A 21,961-nucleotide genomic window follows, 5' to 3' on the forward strand; every position below is an offset into this window, starting at 1 on the left:
GGCTGCTCCCGACGTACAGTCTACGCGTCACGTGCTGCTACTCACCCGCTTTGGGGTGGAGATCTTTGCTAGCTCCTTTCGCTGTGCTTCAAGTTGTCAAACAGACTCAAACCAGTTTTGCACTGTCTAGCAATGGCTAGTCATGAGGACAAAGTTTCCTATGAAGAATTGCCATTTCTAATGGATCGACGATTGGCCAGTAGCCAGAGCACCAATGTGAGATAAATACTAGCTCATTAGGCTATAGTGTGATTGCTGTCTCAAAAGGACCGTGATGACAGCACTAAAAATGGCGATACTTCGGTAAAATCGATCACGTGATGCGAGTAGTAATGCTTTGGTGAAAAAAGCTACATTTTAGACAGGCGGGACTGCGTTGCATTATGCGTGTTTTCATGGTAAGACGGAATTAGCTAAAGATCTCATTCATCACTATCAAGCAAGAGTAAATGTGACAGACAAGGTACGCTGACGTATATACGTATATGAAACGTGCCTTTTAATTAAACTTTTGTCACTGCGGAAGAATGGCTGGATGCCTTTAATGGTTGCATGTCAGGAAGGTCATCTATTGATGGCAAAACTGCTTGTTTCCAAAAACTGTTCTGTCAAAATTCAATCTAAAGTAAGCAAAAGTATGAAAGTAAATGGAAAAACATAATCTCTAAAAAAGAGAGGCTCAACAACGTTACACGTCGCTTCTTTTTATGGTCGAACTGCTGTTACTCAATATCTAATCGATCATTGTGGTGTCAATGTCGATGATCAAGACAATGTAATGAGCAATTAAATGCTTTTTGGATAGAACAAAGTTTTTTGCAGAATGGCTGGACTTCGCTGATGATGGCTTGTGAAAAAGGCCATCTTGACACTGTGCAACTACTCATTTCTAAACAATGTGATACAAATATTAGAACGAAGGTTTGTAATAAATTACAGCAATAAGAAGTAATTTACGGCAATTTGTAGAATGGCTGGACAGCGTTACACGCCGCTTCTTCTAATGGTAAAACTGCTGTTACTGAATATCTAATCGATCATTGTGGTGTCAATGTCAATGAACAAAACAATGTAATGAGCAATTAAATGATTTTGAATAGAACAACGTACTTTTGGATGCAGAATGGCTGGACTTCGCTGATGAAGGCTTGTAAAAAAGGCCATCTTGGCACTGTGCAACTACTCGTTTCTAAACAATGTGATATCAATATTAGAACGAAGGTTTGTAATAAATTACGGTAATAAGAAGTAATTTACGTCAATTTGTAGAATGGCTGGACAGCGTTACACGTCGCTTCTTATAATGGTCAAACTGCTGTTACTGAATATCTAATCGATCATTTTGGTGTCAATGTCGATGAACAAAACGATGTAATGAGCAATTAAATGCTTTTGAATAGCAAGAAAGTATTTTTGGATGCAGGATGACTGGACTTTGCTGATGATGGCTTGTCAAGAAGGCCATCTTGACACTGTGCAACTACTTGTTTCTAAACAATGTGATATCAATATTAGAGAGAAGGTTTGTAATAAATTACGGTAACAAGAAGTAATTCACCGCAATTTGTAGGATGGCTGGACAGCGTTACACGTCGCTTCTTATAATGGTCAAACTGCTGTTACTGAATATCTAATCGATCATTGTGGTGTCAATGTCAATGAACAAAACGATGTAATGATCAATTAAATGCTTTTTGGATAGAACAAAGTATTTTTGGATGTAGGATGACTGGACTTTGCTGATGATGGCTTGTCAAGAAGGCCATCTTGACACTGTGCAACTACTTGTTTCTAAACAATGTGATATCGATATTAGAGAGAAGGTTTGTAATAAATTACGGTAACAAGAAGTAATTCACCGCAATTTGTAGGATGGCTGGACAGCGTTACACGTCGCTTCTTATCATGGTCAAACTGCTGTTACTGAATATCTAATCGATCATTGTGGTGTCAATGTCAATGAACAAAACGATGTACTGAGCAATTAGATGATCTTTGGATAAAACAATGTATTTTTCGATGTAGAATGGCTCGACTTCGCTGATGATGGCTTGTCAAGAAGGCCATCTTGACACTGTGCAACGACTCGTTTCTAAACAATGTGATATCACTATAAGAAAGAAGGTTTGTAATAAATTACGGTAATAAGAAGTAATTCACGCGGCAATTTGTAGAATGGCTGGGCAGCGTTACACGTCGCTTCTTTTTATGGTCAAACTGCTGTTACTAAATATTTAATCAATCACTGTGGTGTCAATGTCAATGAACAAAACGATGTAATGAGCAAATGAATGATATTTGGATAGAACATTGTATTTTTGGATGCAGCATGGCTGGACTTCGCTGATGATGGCTTGTCAAGAAGGCCATCTTGACACTGTGCAACTATTCGTTTCTAAACAATGTGATATCAATATTAGAACAAAGGTTTGTAATAAATTACGATAATAAGAAGTAATTCACGGCAATTTGTAGAATGGCTGGACAGCGTTATACGTCGCTTCTTATCATGGTGAAACTGCTGTTGCTGAATATCTAATCGATCATTGTGGTGTCAATGTCAATGAACAAAACGATGTAATGAACAAATGAATGATATTTGGATAGGACAATGTATTTTTGGATGCAGAATGGTTGGACTTCGCTGATAATGGCTTGTCAAGAAGGCCATCTTGACACTGTGCAACTACTTGTTTTTAAACAATGTGATATCAATATTAGAACAAAAGTTTGTAATAAATTACGATAATAAGAAGTAATTCACGGCAATTTGTAGAATGGCTGGACAGCGTTACACGTCGCTTCTTATCATGGTCAATTTGCTGTTACTGAATATCTAATCGATCATTTTGGTGTCAATGTCGATGAACAAAACGATGTAATGAGCAATTAAATGCTTTCTGGATAGAACAATGTATTTTTGAATGCAGAATGGTTGGACTTCGCTGATGATGGCTTGTCAAAAAGGCCATCTTAACACTGTTAGCCTACTCGTTTCTAAACAAAGTGATATCAATATTAAAGAGAAGGTTTGTAATAAATTACGGTAATAAGAAGTAATTCACGACAACTTGTAGAATGGCTGGACAGCGCTACACTTCGCTTCTTTTTATGGCCAAACTGCTGTTACTGAATATCTAATCGAGCATTGTGGTGTCAATGTCAATGAACAAAACGATGTAATGAGCAATTAAAGAGTTTTGGATAGAACAAAGTATTTTTGGATGCAGAATGGCTGGACTTCGCTGATGATGGCTTGTCAAAAAGGCCATCTTGACACTGTGCAACTACTCGTTTCTAAACAATGTGATATCAATATTAGAGAGAAGGTTTGTTTTAAATTGCGGTAATAAGAAATAATTCACGGCAATTTGTAGGATGGCTGGACAGCGTTACACGTCGCTTCTTATCATGGTCAAACTGCTGTTGTCACTGAAGACCTAATCGATCATCGTGGTGTCAATGTCAATGAACAAAACGATGTACCGGTAATAAGGAATTAAATGCTTTTTGGATAGAACAATGTATTTTTGGATGCAGGATGACTGGTCTTTGCCGATGATGGGTCAAGAAGACCAACTTGAGACTGTGGTTCTTAGACTATGTGATATCAATATTAGAACAAAGGTTTGTAATAAATTACGGTAATAAGAAGTAATATACGGCAATTTGTAGGATGGCTCGACAGCGTTACACGTTGCTTCTTCTAATGGCCAAACTGCTGTTACTGAATATCTAATCGATCATTGTGGTGTCAATGTCAATGAACAAAACAATGTAATAAGCAATTAAATGATTTTTTGGATAGAACAAAGTATTTTTGGATACAGGATGGCCGGACTTCGCTGATGAATGCTTGTCAAAAAGGCCATCTTGACACTGTGCAACTACTCGTTTCTAAACAATGCGATATCAATGTTAGAACGAAGGTTTGTAATAAATGTTATTCTTGTATGGCATTTGGTATATGTTCAATGTCATAGTCTGGAAAGACGGCATTATTTCTGTCTTGCTCGGGTGGTCAAAATGATATTGCAGATTTTTTGATAAAAAGGAAGGATCTGACATTTGCAGTAAGAGTGATTAGATACTTTCTGTCCAATTCTCTTTCATGTTACAACAGAAAAGCTCTCATGATGTATTATTGGCGGCTCTTCGGAACTGTCGTTTGTCAATTGTACAACAATTAGCAAGCTGCGTTCTTTTTGATGTACCGAATGCTGTTTTCGACTATTTGTGCAATACGTTTTTTGTAGAAAATGACTGTCGTCAACGATGTTCTCCTTATCAGACGGAACGAAGGAGATTATAATTTTAGTGAACCTCAACTACTGTCGCTTCTTCTTGCCCGCGGAGCTTCTGCTAGTGTTAAAAACAAAGTCAGTAATTGACAAAAGTGTTGGTTTTTTTACTAATTTTTTCTTTAGCACGGTAAATTACCGTACGAATATGCTAGCGGTGAAAGCCGGCGTATTCTAAAGGATGCTTGGGTATTTAGTTATTCACCCCAACTAATTAATTACCCATTAATTTTAATGCTGTAGGTCAAATCTCAATATGCTGAATTGAGCGTTATGGGCTATTCATCTCCGAGCCGGATTAAGGTGTGCGTAATTGGCGACGAAAGGGCAGGGAAGAGCACTCTCATTCAATCCCTGCAACGAACATTTATAGGCTCATTTGCCAGTAGCATACCATGGGTATCATCTATACAAGAGGATCCTGATCGTACAGCTTGTATTAAATTTGAAGAAGCAAATATTTCTTCTGCTGGCGAGTTGGTTTTTTGTGATTTTGGTGGGCAAAAGGACTTTCACAAAACGCACAGCCTGTTCTTCAGTTCAGCGACGGTTTTTGTTCTGGTAATTGACTTGACCAGACCGTGGGACGAGATACTTGGCTCTGGTTTCTACTGGCTGTCGTTTACCAAATGCAGTCTTCTCGTCTCTGATAGCAAAGTCAGGCTCATTCTGGTTGGCAGTCGGGGAGAGCAAGTTGAACCGAAGCTATTGAAACGGCTCTCGTGCTCTCTTAGAGCCAAGTTTTCTAAATGGTTTGACATTTCAGATGAACAATTTGTGCTTGACTGTCGTTCGTCAAGAACACAAGCGATGAACTCTATTAAAGATCATCTTAGCCAATTGAAACAGCAGTGCATGAAAGTAAGTTTTTTATTTCTTTATTTGCAGTCAGTGTCTGATCTGCGAGTAGAGTGCAGAAAAGGTTCCAAACATTGTGGAAAAGGTGGAATCAAATTTACTGCCACTCCTACGGAAGCTTCTCTTATCATCTGAGCATCCGCTCCAAGCGTTAGCGAAAGACGATAGTCTGCTTCCGGAGCAATTGTCGTCTTTAATTCGTCAATTACTGCGCAACGTAAGCAGACTTAAACGCTCTGATCACCATGAAACTTTATGTTTACATGCAGGATCACCAATTCTCCGAAGAAAGTGTTGCAATTTTATCTGATTTTGACCTCACTGTTGATAAGGTGCATTCTTCGCCACTCTGTACATGCAGTCTAAGTAGCACTCTTCTCTACTTAGATTCAACGAACCGATCGTTATTGTATCCCCTGTGGTTTACTGTTGGCAATGATCGATAAAAATGTTTTTTCTGGACTTCGCAAAGACGTTCAAACACAGATTCTCGATTTTCTTCACACATATTCATCAGTAAGGTTTTATTAGGATAATTAAAATTCAGAATTGGCATAATAAGTTGGCATATAGATAATTGTGTTTAAAGAAGAAGACGTGTTGGTGGTCAATCCCAACTGGCTTTGTAATAATGTGATAGGCTCGCTAATGTCTCCTAAAGAATTTCCTATTCACATGACACGAACAACAAATGGCATTTTCAGCCTCGAGGATGTCAGAGGGACACTACAAGAATTTAATAAAAGACAAAAGACACAATTGATTGACGTGAATGAAGCAATCAAAATACTTTGTCGCTTGGATATCTGCTACCCTCTTCCTTATAACCCTCATAAGTTTCAATTTCCGGCCCTAATCCAAGAGGAACGACCAGCTGATGCTTGGATGGACAATGCTGACAAGCCTGTTTATGTTGGTCGCCGGCTTCAGTGTGACAATGACACAGACATTATTACACCTGGCACTATGCCTTTCTTTCAAGCTCACGTAGCAGCTGGACTCGGATCTCCAGAATCAGTATCATCTCTTTCACCAATTGTCTGGAAGGGTGGTATTAAAACGTTTGAAAGTGTGCGCGGTCTGCGCTTTGAAACACTCGTTGAACTGACTGAAAACGAAAGAGCAATTGACATAATCGTTCGCGGGCCAATGTATTCAGCAGCTGAGTGCTATAAACTTGTACAAGAAACCAAAACAAGGGTTGAGAAAATGCTAGACCAAAGAAGCCCTGGAACAGACCGATTTGAACTAGTCTTGAGTTCCAAAGACATGGAGAATCTAGCTGAGCCCCGTCATGGCTATAGCTGCGAGGAAATTGATCGGACAAAACGCCGTGATGAGCATCCTAAAGTATGTCTGGACTCAACGTCAGAGGAATACATCAGTGATCTTATTGCTGTTCCAGACGATCACGGCAACGTTGTGCTGCCATGTGAAGTTAAAAAATGTATGCTTGAAAGTTTTCATCAGTCTACTTCAGAAGTTGCGCAACAATTAACGAGAAGTCTGGAAAAGCAAAGAACTCGGCTTTCTTCGACTTCTTCAGCTGATAGTGTTTCTATTCAGTGGAGCCGACGAATGAAGGCTACCTTGCCAAAACTTATAAAGGCTCTAGAAGAAGCGCAGCAAACCAATTTGTTAGATATGTTGAAAGAAGAAGGTTTGATGATTCCAATTGAGGTACATACCTATAAAAATTCGCTATGATGGGTTATCACTATTATATCATGTAGGAAAATCCCCTCAAGGTTGCATCAGCTTCAGATGACTCAGAGAACCTGGTGGTAATGCTTAAAGTGTAGAAAAAGCTTATGAATGCTGCAGTGTTTTATTTGCAGGCTATTGAAGATAATGAAGGTGAGCTCAACGAAGATGAGCTCAGTGGTGCTTGCTTCATGCCGCGCGAGGAAGTGGATATGCACCATGAAGGCAAGAGCACCGTCAAAAAATCTGACGACGATGACGAAATTGTGAAAGATTATCATATTGACGCAATTGAAAATGAACTATTTGAGGATCACGATGACGTAGTTTCGTTTGGAAGCAAGCTTTTGGGTTGGAGTCGTACAAAAGTGTTGAGCTATCTGTCCGACAGGGCGGATCGTCGAATTGGCCAGAAAGTGTCTCTCCTCCTACATCGTTGGACGGATAAAGTTGAAACTCCTACTAAATCAATGCTTCTGTCGTATCTCAAGAAATTTGACAAGGAAGGCATTGCGATTCGACTTCTGAAGTCCTGCAAAAAACCATGAATCAGTTAAAAAGTGGATAGGTTATATTCTACAATTCATTGGTATCCACGTCACGTCTTTGTGTGTGTGTTTTGTTTACGGAATCTACTTCTCACCAATCATGTTAGCAAATTCAAGAGTAGGAAGCTATCAAAAGGAATTTGTGTGTTTTTGTATTCTATTCTACAATTGGGATTCACGTTTACTTCTCAAAGGCAAATCTCACCAATTAGCAATTCAATAGGTAGGCAATTATTGACTTCTCGTGTTTGTGTGCTTTTAGTTATACGTACAACTATTATTCACTTCTTATCAGTATGTTTATGCTTTTTATTTCTATGACAAATTCTGTCTGATACAGAATGTACAAAAAACAGGATAGCACGTTTATATACCTCGTTCTGAACGTCGTCGCTCTCCTTGTGTCTCTCCATCGCCTTCTGTATTGCACTGGCAATCTTGTTGAGATGCATAGGGCGCTCCTTCGCACGGGATCGCGCGAATGGCAAACCCCGCATCTCGTCTAACGCACGTTTAGCCCTTCTCACGTGGTCCAACCTATAAAATGCGCAACGAAGCCACGAACCAGCACATTCAGCGTTCACAACTAGACCGTTCACTTTCTTTTCACAATGTCCTTCATCCAAGTCTGCCTTCTCGAGTTCATCGTTCCAGATGCACCCGAAACAACCGATACTCCGTCGGAGAACGCCGTGTACGCCTTCCCCGCAGCCGTCGCCGCCGCGAGCGACGCGAGCGAAGTCTCCAGCGACTCGGAGAGCGAGAAAGTCGCTTCAGATCAAACTCAATCCGAACCAGAGGACGCAATCGCGACATCGTCATCCGACGAAGCTGACTCAGCACTCTCGCTTGAAGAATCAACTCTCGTCGCGAGTGCTTGCGCTGTTCAACCCAACGTCAATTCCTATCCCGAAAAGAAGCTCGCACTGGAGAGAATCGTCGAAATTCTGACCGACTTCCTGATGGAACCGGAGATTGACGTCGTCGACCCATCTAACGATATTTTTAGCTTGGCGACCGATTCGCTTGCTTTGGTGCACCTACAGAACGCCATGCGCGACGAATACGGTGTCGAATTGACCTTTGCCGATATGATGAGACTTGCAACTGCGGATAATATTGCCACTTTTGTTTGCCAGAGAATTCATCAGGCGTAGATAAAAGACGTTGGAACAAGAGCTGGTTTCTTTGTTCAGACTGATATTTTTTGTAGTTTATTTAGCAGAGCAAATTGAAAATAGCAATTCGATATTGTGTAATAAAATTTAGCTATTGTTTACGCTCTTGCATTCGCGCGCTTTCTGCGGACATTTACCGCGCGTTAACAGCGTGTCGAGAATTGCGTCGAGCCATGGTTCTCGGCTTCACGGAGTCGTTCTGTCTTCAGAGCGAGCTGGGATCTCTTGCAGAAAGTACAAAGGGGGTCTGCTTGGTCGAAATTATGCACGTAATCGCTCGTATCGTTCAGGTTTCAGCAACGCACGCCTCATAGGCCAAGAAAAGGACTCTTCCATTCTATTCAGTTGGGTAGCGCAGTCGTCGACCGATTCCGTAAGCCTCCTAACTTGGAAAAACGGTGCCAAAGGCGATCGTTTCTCTGTAGGGACGCAAGGCGACGTTCGTGGGACTGAAGGATTACACGAACGGAAAATCATCTGTAGGAAATTCGAAAACAAGCGAACCACGCCTCCTAAAGCCTTTTTCTCGCAAATTATCTACGAACATCCGAGTGTTATTGACATCGTCGGGGCTAGCGTCAACCCGGAAAAGAATCTACTCTCGGTTTGACGTCGTCATGACGTCATTTGAAAAATCTATTGATTATTTAGCTTTTACTGAACTCGCTTCTGGACTGAGAGAATACAGTGAAGCAGGAATTGGAGACAGTGAGAAAAAGACTCAATAAACTCAATAAAGGCTGTTGCTGAATATCTAATCGATCATTGGGATCGATTAGACAAACAAGGTACTGTAATGGACAATTAGCTAAATAGTTGTTTGATAAACTAGCTAGAATTTTCTGCTGCAGGCTTGTTACTTGTTAGGAAGGTCATCTTCCGACTTTGTACTGTGGAACGGCCCTTTTGTGGTCTCAATCATGGTACATGAGTATAAAATTGCAGTGAATGGTATCATAATTACAATTTGTGTAGGTCAAATATAATTAACTTCTTAAGAGTTTTGTGCGCGTTTATTGTTCAATTAGAATCCACGTTTACATACCAATAAAATTTTTTGTCTCTGATTTGTTCCAGAGCCCTAGATAAATCAAAGCAACCGGGCAACGATCTCCAGCACGGATAATAAAATAGAGTGTCTCCACCCCTCCACCTCTGATTCGTTCCATGTATATACGGCTCGGATTCGTTAGCGTGGGTGACGTCAAAGCATGCGCATTTGAAAGTCCGTCCTGGGGGTGGAGAGACTGACACTCTGTTTTATTATCCGTGCTGGAGATCCTTGCCCGGTTGCTTTGGCTATTATTATCTTTAGACGGTTTATCTCACTATAGTAAAGGCTTGACTTGGAGAGACGAGTTCCCTTTGAAGAATCGGACCGGCGATCTGAAAGAAGCCAGAGAAGCGACGTGAGAGCTTACTTTCAATCGTGTCGTGCTTACAATGACGCTGTTGCTCAAAAAGGATAACGACACCGACAGATCACGTGACGAGAATATGGAAAGAAGGGTACATTATAGAGCAATGCATAGTAATGTTATGCTAACAAAAGCTGCAATCAAGACAAGCATAGCGTTGCATTGTGCGTGTCTTTATGGCCGAATTGAAGAAGTGAAATATCTAATTAATGATCCGGCAAGAATAAATGCCATAGATGAGGTGCAAATGTCTTTGCATTTGATTTAGATAAAAATAATTTTTTCTACAGAATGGCTGGACGCCGTTCATGTTCGCATGCCAAGAGGGCCATCTAGTGATTGCACAAATGCTTGTTTATGAAAATTGCTCTGTCCACATAAAATCCAAGGTAGACAGAAAACTTGTGAAATAAGTACTTGTTTTTTGCTAAAATGCAAATTAAAAGATTGGGTGGACAGCGTTGCACATTGCTTCATTTAATGGACAAACTGCTATCTGTGAATATCTCATTGATCATTGTGGTGTCAATGTCAATGAACAAGATGAAGTAATGAGCAATTAATTGAATGACTTTGAATTATAGGTTACCGATACAGAAAGGTTCAACCTCATTGATGAAGGCTTGCGATAGAGGTTATCTTGACACTGTGCAACTACTTGGGTCCAAAAAGTGTGATTTCAATATCAGGAATCAGGTCTTGCTATAAATGGCACAAAATTAGAAACTCATTTTCAAAATTTGATAGGATGGCTGCGCAGCATTGCACTTTGCTTCTTGTAATGGTCACACTGCTATTTGTAAATATCTCATTGATCGATGTGGTGTTGATGTTAATGAAGAAGAAAACATAGTAGGCAATTAGAATGACTATTAATTAAGATAGGGAAGCATTTGCGGGCGCAGGATGGCATGACACCTCTGATGGGAGCTTGTGGACATGGTCATCTTTCCACTGTAAAATTACTGGTGTCTAAAAATTGCAATTTCAATGCTAAGAATAAGGTCTTGTTGTAAATTGCGATTTTAAGTGTTTAATTTCAAAATTTGGTAGAACGGCTGGACAGCATTGCACTGCGCTTCTTCGTTTGGTCAAACTGCTATTTGTGAATTTCTCATCGACCGATGTCGTGTTGACGTCGATGAACAAGACAACGTAATGGGCAATTAATTGAATGACTTTGAATTATAGGTTACCGATACAGAAAGGTTCAACCTCATTGATGAAGGCTTGCGATAGAGGTTATCTTGACACTGTGCAACTACTTGGGTCCAAAAAGTGTGATTTCAATATCAGGAATCAGGTCTTGCTATAAATGGTACAATAGTAGAAGCTCATTTTCAACATTTGATAGGATGGCTGCGCAGCATTACACTTTGCTTCTTGTAATGGTCACACTGCTATTTGTGAATATCTCATTGATCAACAATATGGTGTTGATGTCAATGAAGACGAAAACATAGTAGGCAATTAGAATGACTATTAATTAAGATAGGGAAGCATTTGCGGGCGCAGGATGGAATGACACCTCTGATGGGAGCTTGTGGACATGGTCATCTTTCCACTGTAGAATTATTGGTGTCTAAAAAATGCAATTTCAATGCTAAGAATAAGGTCTTGTTGTAAATTGCGATTTTAAGTGTTTAATTTCAACATTTGGTAGAACGGCTGGACAGCATTGCACTGCGCTTCTTCGTTTGGTCAAACTGCTATTTGTGAATTTCTCATCGACCGATGTCGTGTTGACGTCGATGAACAAGACAACGTAATAGGCTATTAAAGAAATGTTTGATATGAAGGCACATTTACGAGGGTGCAGAATGCCTCGACCTCGCTGATGATGGCCTGTGAAAGAGGTCATCTTTCTACTGTTCAACTTCTTGCCTCCAAGAACTGCGATTTCCATATCAAAAATAAGGTATTGTAGTAAATATGATGCCTGCATTTGATAGAACCACAGTGACATAGTTTGGAAAGACGGCGTTATATCTTGCTTGTTCATATAGTCAAATTGATGTTGCAGACTTTTTGATACGAAGGAATCTTACATATGCAGTAAGAAAGTTTTTAAAAGTAAAGTTTAAAATTTTTTACATGTGTTTCAGCAGCAGCACTCTGAATTCTTGCTGGCTCTTCGGAATTGTCGTTTTTCAATTGCAGAAGAATTAAAAAGCATAGAATTTTTTAATGTACTAGATATTATCAACTATAGGCATAGTAACGGGTCTTTTTTAGAAAATGACTGTCATCCATGATGTTCTCTCTGGCATCAGACAAATTAGAAAAGATTGTTTTAGCGAACCCCAGACACTGTTGCTTTTTCTTGCTTGTGGAGCTTCTGCGAGTGCTAAAAATGAAGTCAGCCGTTTCATAAAAGTATGGATTGCTAACAAATTATCTCTTTTTTAGTATGATAAATTACCGTACGAATGTGCTAGCGGTGAAAGCAGGCATATTCTGAAGTGTGCCTGGGTATGTTAGTTGTTCACCTTTGCTAATTATCTCCAATTTTAATATTGTAGTTGGAATCTCAGTATGCTGAATTAAGCGTTATGGGCTATTCATCTCCAAGCCGGATTAAGGTGTGCATGATTGGTGATGAAAAGGCAGGGAAGAGCACTCTCATCCGATCTCTGAAACGAACACTTCTAGGCGCACTTGCCAGACGCATAATAAAACAAGAGGATCCTAGTTGTACAGCTGGAATTAAATTTAAAGAAACAAAGATCGATTCTGCTGGCGAATTGGTCTTTTGCGATTTTGGTGGACAAAAGGACTTTCACAAAACGCACAGCCTTTTCTTTAGTTCAGCGACGGTTTTTGTTCTGGTAATTGACTTGACCAGACCGTGGGACGAAATACTTGGCTCTGGTTTCTACTGGCTGTCGTTTACCAAATGCAGTCTTCTTGTTTCTGCTGATAGCAAAGTTAGGCTCACTCTGCCTGGTTGGCAGTCGGGGGGAGCAAGTTGGACAAACAGAGCTATTAAAATGGCTCTCGCGCTCTCTTAAAGCCGAGTTTTCTAAATGGTTTGACATTTCAGATAAACAATTTGTGCTTGACTGTCGTTCGCCAAGAACACGAACGATGGACTCTATTAGAGCTCATCTTGGCCAATTGAAACAGCAGTGCATGGAAGTAAGTTTTTTACCTCTTCATTGCAGTAAGTGTCTGATCTTCGCGTAGAGTGCAAAAAAGGTTCCAAACATTGTGAAAAAAGTTGAGTCAGATTTACTGCCACTTCTACGAAGGCTTCTCTTATCATACGAGCATCCGCTCCAAGCGTTGGCAAAAGCCAAAAACCTGCTTCCGGAGCAATTGTCGTCTTTAATTTGTCAATTACTACAAAACGTACGCAGACTAGATAGAACGCTCTAATCACCACGAAACTTATCTTTACAGGATCACCAATTCTCCGAAGAAAGTAATGCAATTTTATCTGATTTTGAGCTCACTGCTGATAAGGTACATTTTTGCTACTCTACGTGTAGTCTAAGTAGCACTGTTTTCTTCTTAGATTCAACGAACCGATCGCCATTGTATGCCTCGTGGTTTATTGTTAGCGATGATCGATAAAACCGTTTTTCCTGGACTGCGTAAAGACGTTCAAACGCAGATTCTCAAATTTCTTCACACGTATTCATCAGTAAGATTTCATTAGTGCAATTAAAAATCAGAGTTGGCATAATTACGTTTAGATTATTGTGTTTGAAGAGGAAGACGTGTTGGTGGTCAATCCCAACTGGCTTTGTAATAAAGTGATAGGCCCGCTAATGTCTCCTAAAGAATTTCCCATTCACTTGACTCCAACAACAAATGGCATATTCAGCCTTGAGGATATCAAAGTAACACTAACAGATTTCAGCAAGAGTCAAAAGAAACAATTGATTGATGTAAATGAAGCAGTCAAAATTCTCCGTCTCTTGGAAATCTGCTATCCTCTTCCTAATAACCCTCACAAGTATCAATTTCCGGCTCTAATTCAAGAAGAACGACCAGCTGATGCATGGATAGACAATACTGACAAGCCTGTTTATGTTGGTCGTCGACTTCAGTGTGAAAATGACACAGACATTATTACTCCAGGAACTATGCCCTTCTTTCAAGCTCACATAGCAGCTGCATCTCAGGAACTAGCATTTCTGCGACCAATTGTCTGGAAGGGCGGTATCAAAACGACTGAAACCGTGCGCGGTCTTCGCTTTGAAGCACTTGTCAAGCTGACTAAGAATGAGAGGGCAATTGACATCATTGTTCGCGGCCCATTGCATTCGGAAGCTGAGTGCTACAAACTTATGCAAGAATCTAAAGGAACGGTTGAAAGAATGCTAGACCAAAAAAGCCCTGGCACGATCCTTTTGGAACTAGTCTTGAGTCGCAAAGGCATGGAGAATCTAGCGGAGTCATGTCATGCCTACAGCTACAAGGAAATTGATCGCGCCAAAAGCGATGATGAGTATCCTAAAGTATCTTTGGACTCAACGTCAGAGGAATACATCAGTGATCTGATTGCTGTTCCAGACGATCACGTCAACGTTGTGCTGCCATGTGAAGTTAAACGATATATATATTACAGTTTTTGTTCTACTTCACTTGAGCCACAATCAATGGCCAGGAGTCTGGGAATGCGAAGAACTCAGCTTTCTTCGACTTCTTCAGCTGATAGTGTTTTTATTCAGTGGAGCCAACGAATGGACGCCACCTTGCCTAAACTTATAAAGGCTTTGAAGGAAACAGAGCAAACGGATTTATTCGGCATGTTGAAAGAAGAAGGTTTAATTAATCTTTTGCAGGGTATTGAAGACAAGAGCCCCGTCACAAAATTTGACGACGACGAGATTGTGAAAGATTATCATATTGAAGCAATTAAAAATAAACTTTTTGACAATCACTATGACGTAGTTTCGTTTGGAATGACGCTTTTAGGTTGGGATCATACAGAAGTGTTGCATGAACTGTCTGACAAGCTGGATCTTCGAATTGGTCACAAAGTGTCTCGCCTTCTTTATTGTTGGAAGGATCAAGTTGAAAGTCCTACTAAATCAATGCTTCTGTCGTATCTCAAGAAATTTGACAAGGAAGGCATTGCGATTCAACTTCTGAAGTCCTGCAAGAAACCATGAATCAGTTAAAAGGTGGATAGGTTTTATTCTACAATTCATTGGTATCCACGTCACGTCTTTGTGTGTTTTGTTTATGGAATCTACGTTTACTTCTCACCAATTATGTTAGCAAATTCAAGAGTAGGAAGCGATCAAAAGGAATTTGTGTGTTTGTGTGTTCTATTCTACAATTGGGATCCACGTTTACTTCTCAAAGGCAAATCTCACCAATTAGCAATTCAATAAGTAGGCAAATAATTGACTTCTCGTGTTTGTGTGCTTTTAGTTATACGTACAACTATTATTCGCTTCTTATCAGTATGTTATGCTTTTTCTTTCTATGACAAATTCTGTCTGATACAGAATGTACAAAAAAACAGGATAGCACGTTTATATACCTCGTTCTGAACGTCATCGCTCTCCTTGTGTCTATCGCCTTCCGTGTGACAATGGCAATCTTGTTGAGATGCGTAGGGCGCTCCTTCCGCACGGGATCGCGAGAATGGCAACCACGCGTTCTTCCAGGGATACTAGACTAGATAATGATGGCCTTTTGTGAGCCATCATGTGATCCCCGAACACCCTCAGCACGGTATCTGTCACTCTAATTTTAGGAAAGCTGATGTGCATAATGTGCATCACACTGCCTAACCATGACATGCATTATTTTCCGCAAAATCCTACAATTAGCTAATTTGACCTGTTCTGCGCACAGAGCTACAGTACCCCTCCCCAGCCCAACTTTTTCAGGCGATCGTGTCACGAGGCCCATTATCAGCTCGCAGTTGGGTTTGCGTGCTGCGAGCTTCGCTCGCAGCACGACAAACCCAACGTGCTCCTTTACTGCGTTCCCTTGATAAATGTTACTAATAAGCTCACTGTTATATGCCCGTTATGTTTATCAAACATAGATATAACAGTGCTGTTATGCTGAAAACTATTGAACACTATCCGGGGTTGCTGTCTACTGTGACGTCACCTTTTTTGGTAGAACTGTGAAATATACGGGAGAGTATGACATCACAATGAATGTGATGTCATAAAGGCACCTTTGTGTGTGATTGGCCTAAGAGCGATTGTGACGTGAGCGTGACCGACAGACAGAACCACACTTTGAGATTTTGGCCGATCACGTTTGAGAGCCGCGCCCTGGTGTTCGGGGAACAATATTGTCTAGTATCCCAGTACTATAGTAGTATCCCTGGTTCTTCGCATCTCGTCTAACGCACGTTTAGCCCTTCTCACGTGGTCCAACCTATAAATGCGCAACGAAGCCACGAACCAGCACATTCAGCGTTCACAACTAGACCGTTCACTTTCTTTTCACTATGTCCTTCATCCAAGTCTGCCTTCTCGAGCTCATCATTCCAGATGCACCCGAAACAACCGATACTCCGTCGGAGGACACCGAGTACGCCTTCCCCGCCGCCGCCGCAGCCGTCGCCGCCGCGAGCGACGCGAGTGAAGTCTCCAGCGACTCCGAGAGCGAGAAAGTCGCTTCAGATCAAACTCAATCCGAACCAGAGGACGCAATCGCGACATCGTCATCATCCGCTGACTCAGCACTCTCGCTCGAAGAATCAACTCTCGTCGCGAGTGCTTGCGCTGCTCAACCCGACGTCAATTCCTATCCCGAAAAGAAGCTCGCACTGGAGAGAATCGTCGAAATTCTGACCGACTTCCTGATGGAACCGGAGATTGACGTCGTCGACCCATCTAACGATATTTTTAGCTTGGCGACCGATTCGCTTGCTTTGGTGCACCTACAGAACGCCATGCGCGACGAATACGGCGTCGAATTGACCTTTGCCGATATGATGAGACTTGCAACTGCGGATAATATTGCCACGTTTGTTTGCCAGAGAATTCATCAGGCGTAGATAAAAGACGTTGGAACAAGAGCTGGTTTCTTTGTTCAGACTGTTATTTTTTGTAGTTTATTTAGCAGAGCAAATTGAAAATAGCAATTCGATATTGTGTAATAAATTTATTTGTTGTTTATGCTCTTGCATTCGCGCGCTTTCAGGGAACATTTACCGCGCGTTAACAGCGTGTCGAGAATTGCGTCGAGCCATGGTTCTCGGCTTCACGGAGTCGTTCTGTCTTCAGAGCGAGCTGGGATCTCTTGCAGAAAGTACAAAGGGGGTCTGCTTGGTCGAAATTATGCACGTAATCGCTCGTATCGTTCAGGTTTCAGCAACGCACGCCTCATAGGCCAAGAAAAGGACTCTTCCATTCTATTCAGTTGGGTAGCGCAGTCGTCGACCGATTCCGTAAGCCTCCCAACTTGGACAAACAGTGCCAAAGGCGATCGTTTCTCTGTAGGGACGCAAGGCGACGTTCGTGGGACTGAAGGATTACACGAACGGAAAATCATCTGTAGGAAATTCGTAAACAAGCGAACCACGCCCCCCTCCTAAAGCCTTTTTCTCGCAGATTATCTACGAACATCCGAGTGTTATTGACATCGTCGGGGCTAGCGTCAACCCGGAAAAGAATCTACTCGGTTTGACGTCGTCATGACGTCATTTGAAAAATTTATTGATTATTTAGCTTTTACTGAACTCGCTTCTGGACTGAGAGAATACAGTGAAGCAGGAATTGGAGACAGTGAGAAAAAGACTCAATAAACGGAAACATTCTTAATTTTATTTATAGAAATCTATCGATCATTCGTATCGGAGATTAATCCGAGAGGACGTTGCTTCTGTCTACAAATCGATAGGCCAGAGTTTCAAAGGGTTCAGGTAAGACTCACTTTTGCAAGATCTAAAGGTAGTAAGTATATCAATTTCTTTTAGTTCTTGTATCCCATTGGTCCTCATGCCAAAGAAAGACGTCGCGAATCCTATCTTCTCTATTTACTTCACAGAGAATGTATAAATGACGTCAAAACAACGTGTCACTAATTTAATTTTTAACTGCAGGTATTGGGTTATATACTTTTCGATTCAGTCACTTGCCAGGGCACAATGGCCTCGTAATATTTTTTTATTTTTCTTGGAATTTTTTGCTTTTAATTGATATGTAGGTTATTGTTCGCCAGCCTCTTAAAAGAGAGATATCAAAGGCGTTTTACTGGTACCAATGGGACCCTTCGCATCAACGCCTTTATGCACTCTACTTCATGCCAAGTGTAAGACTTCAGCAATTTGTTGATGTCTGTTATTTCGTGACGTCTTAGGCGACTGGTAGAAAAGTGGAACCGCATCTTCGTTGCTTCGAATTTCCAAGCAAAGACACAGACGAGATAGTGGTAATAAAAAATATAACGAATAAAATTATTTTCAAATAAGAGTCTTTCTTAGATGGATTGGGTTCTTCCTCTGCCTTTTACAGAAGAACAGCTGACAGAGGAGAAGTAAAACGATATTTATTTATATCAGAGTGTTGATTTCTTGGTTAGGCCAGAGTATCTTCCTCTCCCAGCCTTTCGAAAACTTCAAGGCAAGAAAACGCTCTCTACTGCAGATCTATAAGATCCTGATTATATTTTTTAGAAAGTCACATCAATCTCAGTGTTGTCAGTCTGCCTGGGGGTTGGATATATTGATAACATTGTTAATCATACGACGTCATAATTTAGACTACTTTAGATAGTCAGAACGGTTCGCTGTACATTTGCTATCAGCATCCAGTGCAGAAAGACGGGGTTAATTGAGAAAAATGGCCTAATTGAGAAGACTAAATATTTTAATTTTGATAGAGTTCATCTCCAGACAAAAACACGCAATTCCTCACGTACTCCGTCTGTCTTCTTCATCTCGGTGAAAAAAACCCTCGCTAATTATAAAATTAAATCCAGGAACTTTGTATCTCAGGCCAAGTCCTTAAAGTCAAAGTAAAAAGCATTGAAGTCGATAAAGAATCTGACAAAAGGCTTTACTTCTCAAGCATAAGTAGAAAAACCCCCTCTAGCTATTTTCTTTTCACGCCACATACTAGGTGACCACGTGCTCGTTTATGTACCCGGAGTCCTGCTCCATCTTCTTGACTGCAGCGCTGAACACTCTCCCGTTCATCACATACTCATGCATGGTTCATAAATTTTCTATTGCTAAATCAATTTTTATTTCTTACCTTGTTGCCTAGGCGACGTTGTTCCGAGGTTTCCCGCCTCGGAGCCGCTGCTCTGTAATTGGACCAACGTCAATGGCTACGTCAAAAGGCGTACGTTTTTGGCGTCAGTTTCACGTTTTTTTGCTGGACTTCTCTTCTTAGGTAATGTGAGCGTTCTCGACGCTTCTACATGGAAAGGATATGACGTCGTGTTCAGTCGCAGCGTCATAGCTCAGCACTTTTCCGAGTAATAAATCCATAAAGCATACGTTTTTAATTTTGAAGTACTTATGAAGGACTCACCTAACTTCAACCAAACTTGCTCTCCTACACATGGCTCTCGTGCATCTAAATGACCGACTACTAATTCGAATGGCACGGTTTTCCGGGTGCCTAGCAACGCACGTAGCATTTATACTTGTATTTAGCTTTTTCGTGAAATGTGTCTCGATCCCGCGCACCCCGACTGCAAAGAACTTCTATGCGATTTTCTCCTGGGTACATGAACGTGTAAGGGGAATAGGGATTTCGTTTTATTATTAAATTAGGTTCTACGTATGCTCGAATGAAGTTTAGCAGTGCTGACAGCTCGCTTCTCAAGCTGCTTCCGCTCACTCTGAGCGGACGTCTTCGCGGTCATCTCGAAAAGGCGAGACACATAATTAAATATTTTTAATTTTTAATATTTTTAGCAGGACGTTGACGGAAAGGATGTGGCTGTCGTCACGTATTCGAGCGTCTCCGGAGACTCAATAGAACGATGCTTAGCGAGAGTAGGAAAATCGAAGTGATTCTTAATTTATTTTAGGTATGTGTTTGACTCTGTAGTCCAATTGGGGCGAATTGTCTCAAGAAAAAAGCGTCGTACGCATCAAAAACTACGTACGTTGCATGGTTTAGAAAGAAGGAATGCAATTTTGAAACGACTTTGTTACGCAGACTGATCACACGAATCCCTTTGAAGTACTATTAGCCAATTTGAAATTGAACAAGCAACAAACGCCCAGGTAGCCTCTGTAAAATGTCTGGGGGCTTTAGACTGCATTTTTTGCTTGCTAAGGGTCGATTTGGAGCGTCTTGATGATCTTGGCGACGTCGACATTGACGTCGAAGAAAAAACCGACGCTGACGGAAAACCCAAGCGTCCCAGTCTCTTTCGACGGCTCTCCGTTAGCTTCGCGTAAGATCTAGGCATCGAATAGTAACGTCGATTGATCGTGGGGCTTTGTTTCTGCAGATCACGCTTAGGAAAAAGTACCAACTTGCAGAATTAGAGATACTCGGCCTAATTTCTTTTTCTAGAAGACGCAGATTTGAGACTCCCACCTGACGCTCTTGAGAGCGAAGACGTTGAACTGGAGAGACAGCAGAAGAAGGCAAGTTCATGTCTCATATCAGTGCATTCACGAATACCGTAGTCCTATATTAGCTGATCTATTATGTCCAAAAACATTTGATGCGTTGGTTGAAAGGCGATGCTAAAACGCTCGATATTCGTTGTCTCAAAATTGCGAAAGAGTACTGTAGCATTCAGGTAGTGGAAGCCCTCGCGTCCCATTGCGTCTCCTTGAGGTTTTGTCCCTACGTTTTCCTAGGCCGATCAAGCGAAAATGCTCTTGGATCTCATTTGCACGACGCTGGGTTTTGACGACACTCATCTCGCCGTTGTCTCTTTGTACGTGGTCTTTGTAGAGGGGAGAGCTCTTTGATGGGGTTCTTATGCAGGGCGGAACGCGGTACTGAGCGCGATTGCGCTCTCTATGGGATGGTCGAGCGTTTTTGCTGCGCTCTCGAACAGCTCGGATTTCCCTATCCCAAAGGTGCGTTTACCCTACTCATAACTCTTTTTTTGACTGACTTTTTTAAGGATTTCACGTCTTTTTTGCCTCTCTTGGCTATCGTTGTTTGGAGCCTCGGTAAAAGAGACTGATGAGGGGAGATTTTCATTTCTTATTTCTTTTGGTCTTAGGGTCTTTCTTCAGTATGTAAATAGGCAGGTTTTTCAGTTGAAGGAAGAGTTCGTGCGTCGCGTCATTACAGGTTAGAATTCTTCATTTTGACGATGAGGATGATGAGCCGGTATTGCTGGCTCTAGAACTTGGATCAAGCGCAGAATGTTTGGAAATTAAATTCCAGCTTTTGTCTCGCCTCAAACCGGACGTAGGAGATCAAATATTCTAAATGTCGTTTCTCAATAGTTTTCTTATTAATTGAAGGAGGAAACGTCTCGTTTGTTGGTGTCGTGCTCGGAATCTAATCACATGGATATTGCACAGTAAAATTGCCTCATCTTCGTTTTTAAAAGCCCATTCTCTGATTCAGATTCATGGCCCAGAAAAGGGTGGCCAGCCTCCTTTCGTTAGTCCCAGAGGAAAGCGGTCAGAAAACCATCTGAACGCTCTTAAAATTTATAACTAATCGTTATATAGGAAACAATGCTTTTGAAGGCCAAGGTATTTATATCCCTTGCAAGTGGACTCTCGAATTAATTAATTAATTAATTTTGAAGCATCTTTTTTCTATGACCGAGTCTCTGGCTCACCGAAGTTTCCACCGGCTCAAGAGCTCATGAAACGTCTCTATGATACAGGTCTAAGAATGTGCATCCCTTTTTATTCTCTAACGTTCTGTTCCCAGAAGAGAAACTGCAGGGAAAACAGAAAAGAAGCGCGTCGCCTGCAGACAGCCTATCTCTCAACTTTATCGAACGAAATTGCTTGTCCAAAGTCGCCCCTACAACAAACGCTGTCTAAAAATAGACACCAATTTATTCATCACGTGACGAACTCAACG

General features: G+C 41.2%; 3 protein-coding genes and 2 long non-coding RNA genes across 11 annotated transcripts; all 5 read left to right on the top strand.

Annotated features, from left to right (window-relative positions):
* Window positions 1–54: 54 nt before the first annotated feature.
* On the top strand, window positions 55–7,779 carry LOC136183408 (uncharacterized). Of its 2 annotated transcripts, none has more exons than XM_065970027.1 (37): window positions 55–216; window positions 268–303; window positions 362–463; window positions 527–625; window positions 674–775; window positions 823–921; window positions 970–1,071; window positions 1,123–1,221; window positions 1,270–1,371; window positions 1,424–1,522; window positions 1,571–1,672; window positions 1,725–1,823; window positions 1,872–1,973; window positions 2,026–2,124; window positions 2,175–2,276; window positions 2,329–2,427; window positions 2,476–2,577; window positions 2,630–2,728; window positions 2,777–2,878; window positions 2,931–3,029; window positions 3,078–3,179; window positions 3,231–3,329; window positions 3,378–3,488; window positions 3,541–3,627; window positions 3,676–3,777; window positions 3,831–3,929; window positions 3,984–4,073; window positions 4,124–4,210; window positions 4,257–4,379; window positions 4,428–4,490; window positions 4,545–5,162; window positions 5,212–5,376; window positions 5,429–5,491; window positions 5,547–5,675; window positions 5,733–6,839; window positions 6,893–6,943; window positions 6,998–7,779. In XM_065970027.1, the coding sequence occupies exons 1-37, from the start codon at window positions 133–135 to the stop codon at window positions 7,409–7,411; spliced, it is 5,439 nt and encodes a 1,812-aa protein (XP_065826099.1). In that variant the 5' UTR covers window positions 55–132; the 3' UTR covers window positions 7,412–7,779. The 2 variants fall into 2 exon arrangements, with proteins under 2 accessions (XP_065826099.1, XP_065826100.1); XM_065970028.1 differs by having other exon boundaries at window positions 190–216; window positions 366–463.
* A 942-nt stretch (window positions 7,780–8,721) lies between these two features.
* LOC136200302 (uncharacterized) lies at window positions 8,722–9,656 on the top strand. Of its 2 annotated transcripts, XR_010673336.1 has the most exons (6): window positions 8,722–8,823; window positions 8,880–8,962; window positions 9,015–9,193; window positions 9,241–9,377; window positions 9,441–9,512; window positions 9,565–9,656. It is a non-coding gene; the product is annotated as an uncharacterized lncRNA (long non-coding RNA). The 2 variants fall into 2 exon arrangements; XR_010673335.1 differs by having other exon boundaries at window positions 9,441–9,656.
* Window positions 9,657–9,832: 176 nt separating this feature from the next.
* Window positions 9,833–15,499, top strand: LOC136183421 (putative ankyrin repeat protein RF_0381). 5 transcript variants are annotated; one of them, XR_010669166.1, is made up of 20 exons: window positions 9,833–9,998; window positions 10,054–10,098; window positions 10,153–10,248; window positions 10,298–10,396; window positions 10,454–10,555; window positions 10,605–10,703; window positions 10,755–10,859; window positions 10,913–11,011; window positions 11,061–11,162; window positions 11,212–11,310; window positions 11,362–11,469; window positions 11,523–11,621; window positions 11,671–11,772; window positions 11,827–11,925; window positions 11,976–12,062; window positions 12,113–12,196; window positions 12,243–12,365; window positions 12,417–12,479; window positions 12,530–13,145; window positions 13,194–13,325. XR_010669166.1 is itself a non-coding variant. In XM_065970046.1 (20 exons), exons 2-20 carry the CDS (start codon window positions 10,087–10,089, stop codon window positions 12,678–12,680), a joined length of 1,659 nt encoding a protein of 552 aa, XP_065826118.1. In that variant the 5' UTR covers window positions 9,833–9,998; window positions 10,054–10,086; the 3' UTR covers window positions 12,681–12,824. The 5 variants fall into 5 exon arrangements, 3 of the variants coding, with proteins under 3 accessions (XP_065826118.1, XP_065826117.1, XP_065826116.1); XR_010669168.1 differs by having other exon boundaries at window positions 12,116–12,196; XM_065970046.1 differs by lacking the exon at window positions 13,194–13,325 and having other exon boundaries at window positions 12,530–12,589; window positions 12,660–12,824.
* A 615-nt stretch (window positions 15,500–16,114) lies between these two features.
* Window positions 16,115–17,110, top strand: LOC136200220 (uncharacterized). Its single transcript, XR_010673315.1, has 2 exons — window positions 16,115–16,293; window positions 16,345–17,110. It is a non-coding gene; the product is annotated as an uncharacterized lncRNA (long non-coding RNA).
* A 37-nt stretch (window positions 17,111–17,147) lies between these two features.
* On the top strand, window positions 17,148–21,945 carry LOC136200076 (protein pigeon-like). Its single transcript, XM_065990401.1, has 39 exons — window positions 17,148–17,243; window positions 17,300–17,382; window positions 17,435–17,488; window positions 17,546–17,615; window positions 17,663–17,719; window positions 17,768–17,856; window positions 17,911–17,986; window positions 18,037–18,089; window positions 18,141–18,245; window positions 18,294–18,365; window positions 18,418–18,470; window positions 18,516–18,556; window positions 18,610–18,648; window positions 18,706–18,761; window positions 18,816–18,876; window positions 18,931–19,008; window positions 19,055–19,147; window positions 19,202–19,279; window positions 19,331–19,415; window positions 19,465–19,543; window positions 19,597–19,666; window positions 19,717–19,817; window positions 19,864–19,941; window positions 19,997–20,050; window positions 20,108–20,175; window positions 20,229–20,348; window positions 20,406–20,422; window positions 20,471–20,544; window positions 20,598–20,702; window positions 20,764–20,843; window positions 20,894–20,988; window positions 21,036–21,084; window positions 21,138–21,208; window positions 21,264–21,328; window positions 21,385–21,443; window positions 21,491–21,546; window positions 21,598–21,621; window positions 21,678–21,758; window positions 21,806–21,945. The coding sequence occupies exons 1-39, from the start codon at window positions 17,183–17,185 to the stop codon at window positions 21,919–21,921; spliced, it is 2,766 nt and encodes a 921-aa protein (XP_065846473.1). The 5' UTR covers window positions 17,148–17,182; the 3' UTR covers window positions 21,922–21,945.
* Window positions 21,946–21,961: the final 16 nt, after the last annotated feature.

Source organism: Oscarella lobularis, chromosome 2, assembly GCF_947507565.1.
Source record: "Oscarella lobularis chromosome 2, ooOscLobu1.1, whole genome shotgun sequence".
Classification (NCBI taxonomy): domain Eukaryota; kingdom Metazoa; phylum Porifera; class Homoscleromorpha; order Homosclerophorida; family Oscarellidae; genus Oscarella; species Oscarella lobularis.

Coding starts and splice junctions, on each gene's coding strand:
- LOC136183408 (XM_065970027.1), top strand. CDS start 133: ATGGCTAGTCATGAGGACAAAGTTTCCTATGAAGAATTGCCATTTCTA. Junction 1,523..1,570: donor ATATCAATATTAGAGAGAAG/GTTTGTAATAAA, acceptor CGCAATTTGTAG/GATGGCTGGACAGCGTTACA. Junction 3,778..3,830: donor ATGTCAATGAACAAAACAAT/GTAATAAGCAAT, acceptor TTTTGGATACAG/GATGGCCGGACTTCGCTGAT.
- LOC136183421 (XM_065970044.1), top strand. CDS start 13,095: ATGGACTCTATTAGAGCTCATCTTGGCCAATTGAAACAGCAGTGCATG. Junction 13,146..13,193: donor TGAAACAGCAGTGCATGGAA/GTAAGTTTTTTA, acceptor ATCTTCGCGTAG/AGTGCAAAAAAGGTTCCAAA. Junction 13,654..13,705: donor TTCTTCACACGTATTCATCA/GTAAGATTTCAT, acceptor AATTACGTTTAG/ATTATTGTGTTTGAAGAGGA.
- LOC136200076 (XM_065990401.1), top strand. CDS start 17,183: ATGGTTCTCGGCTTCACGGAGTCGTTCTGTCTTCAGAGCGAGCTGGGA. Junction 17,244..17,299: donor GCTGGGATCTCTTGCAGAAA/GTACAAAGGGGG, acceptor CGTATCGTTCAG/GTTTCAGCAACGCACGCCTC. Junction 18,471..18,515: donor GAACAGCTGACAGAGGAGAA/GTAAAACGATAT, acceptor TTTCTTGGTTAG/GCCAGAGTATCTTCCTCTCC.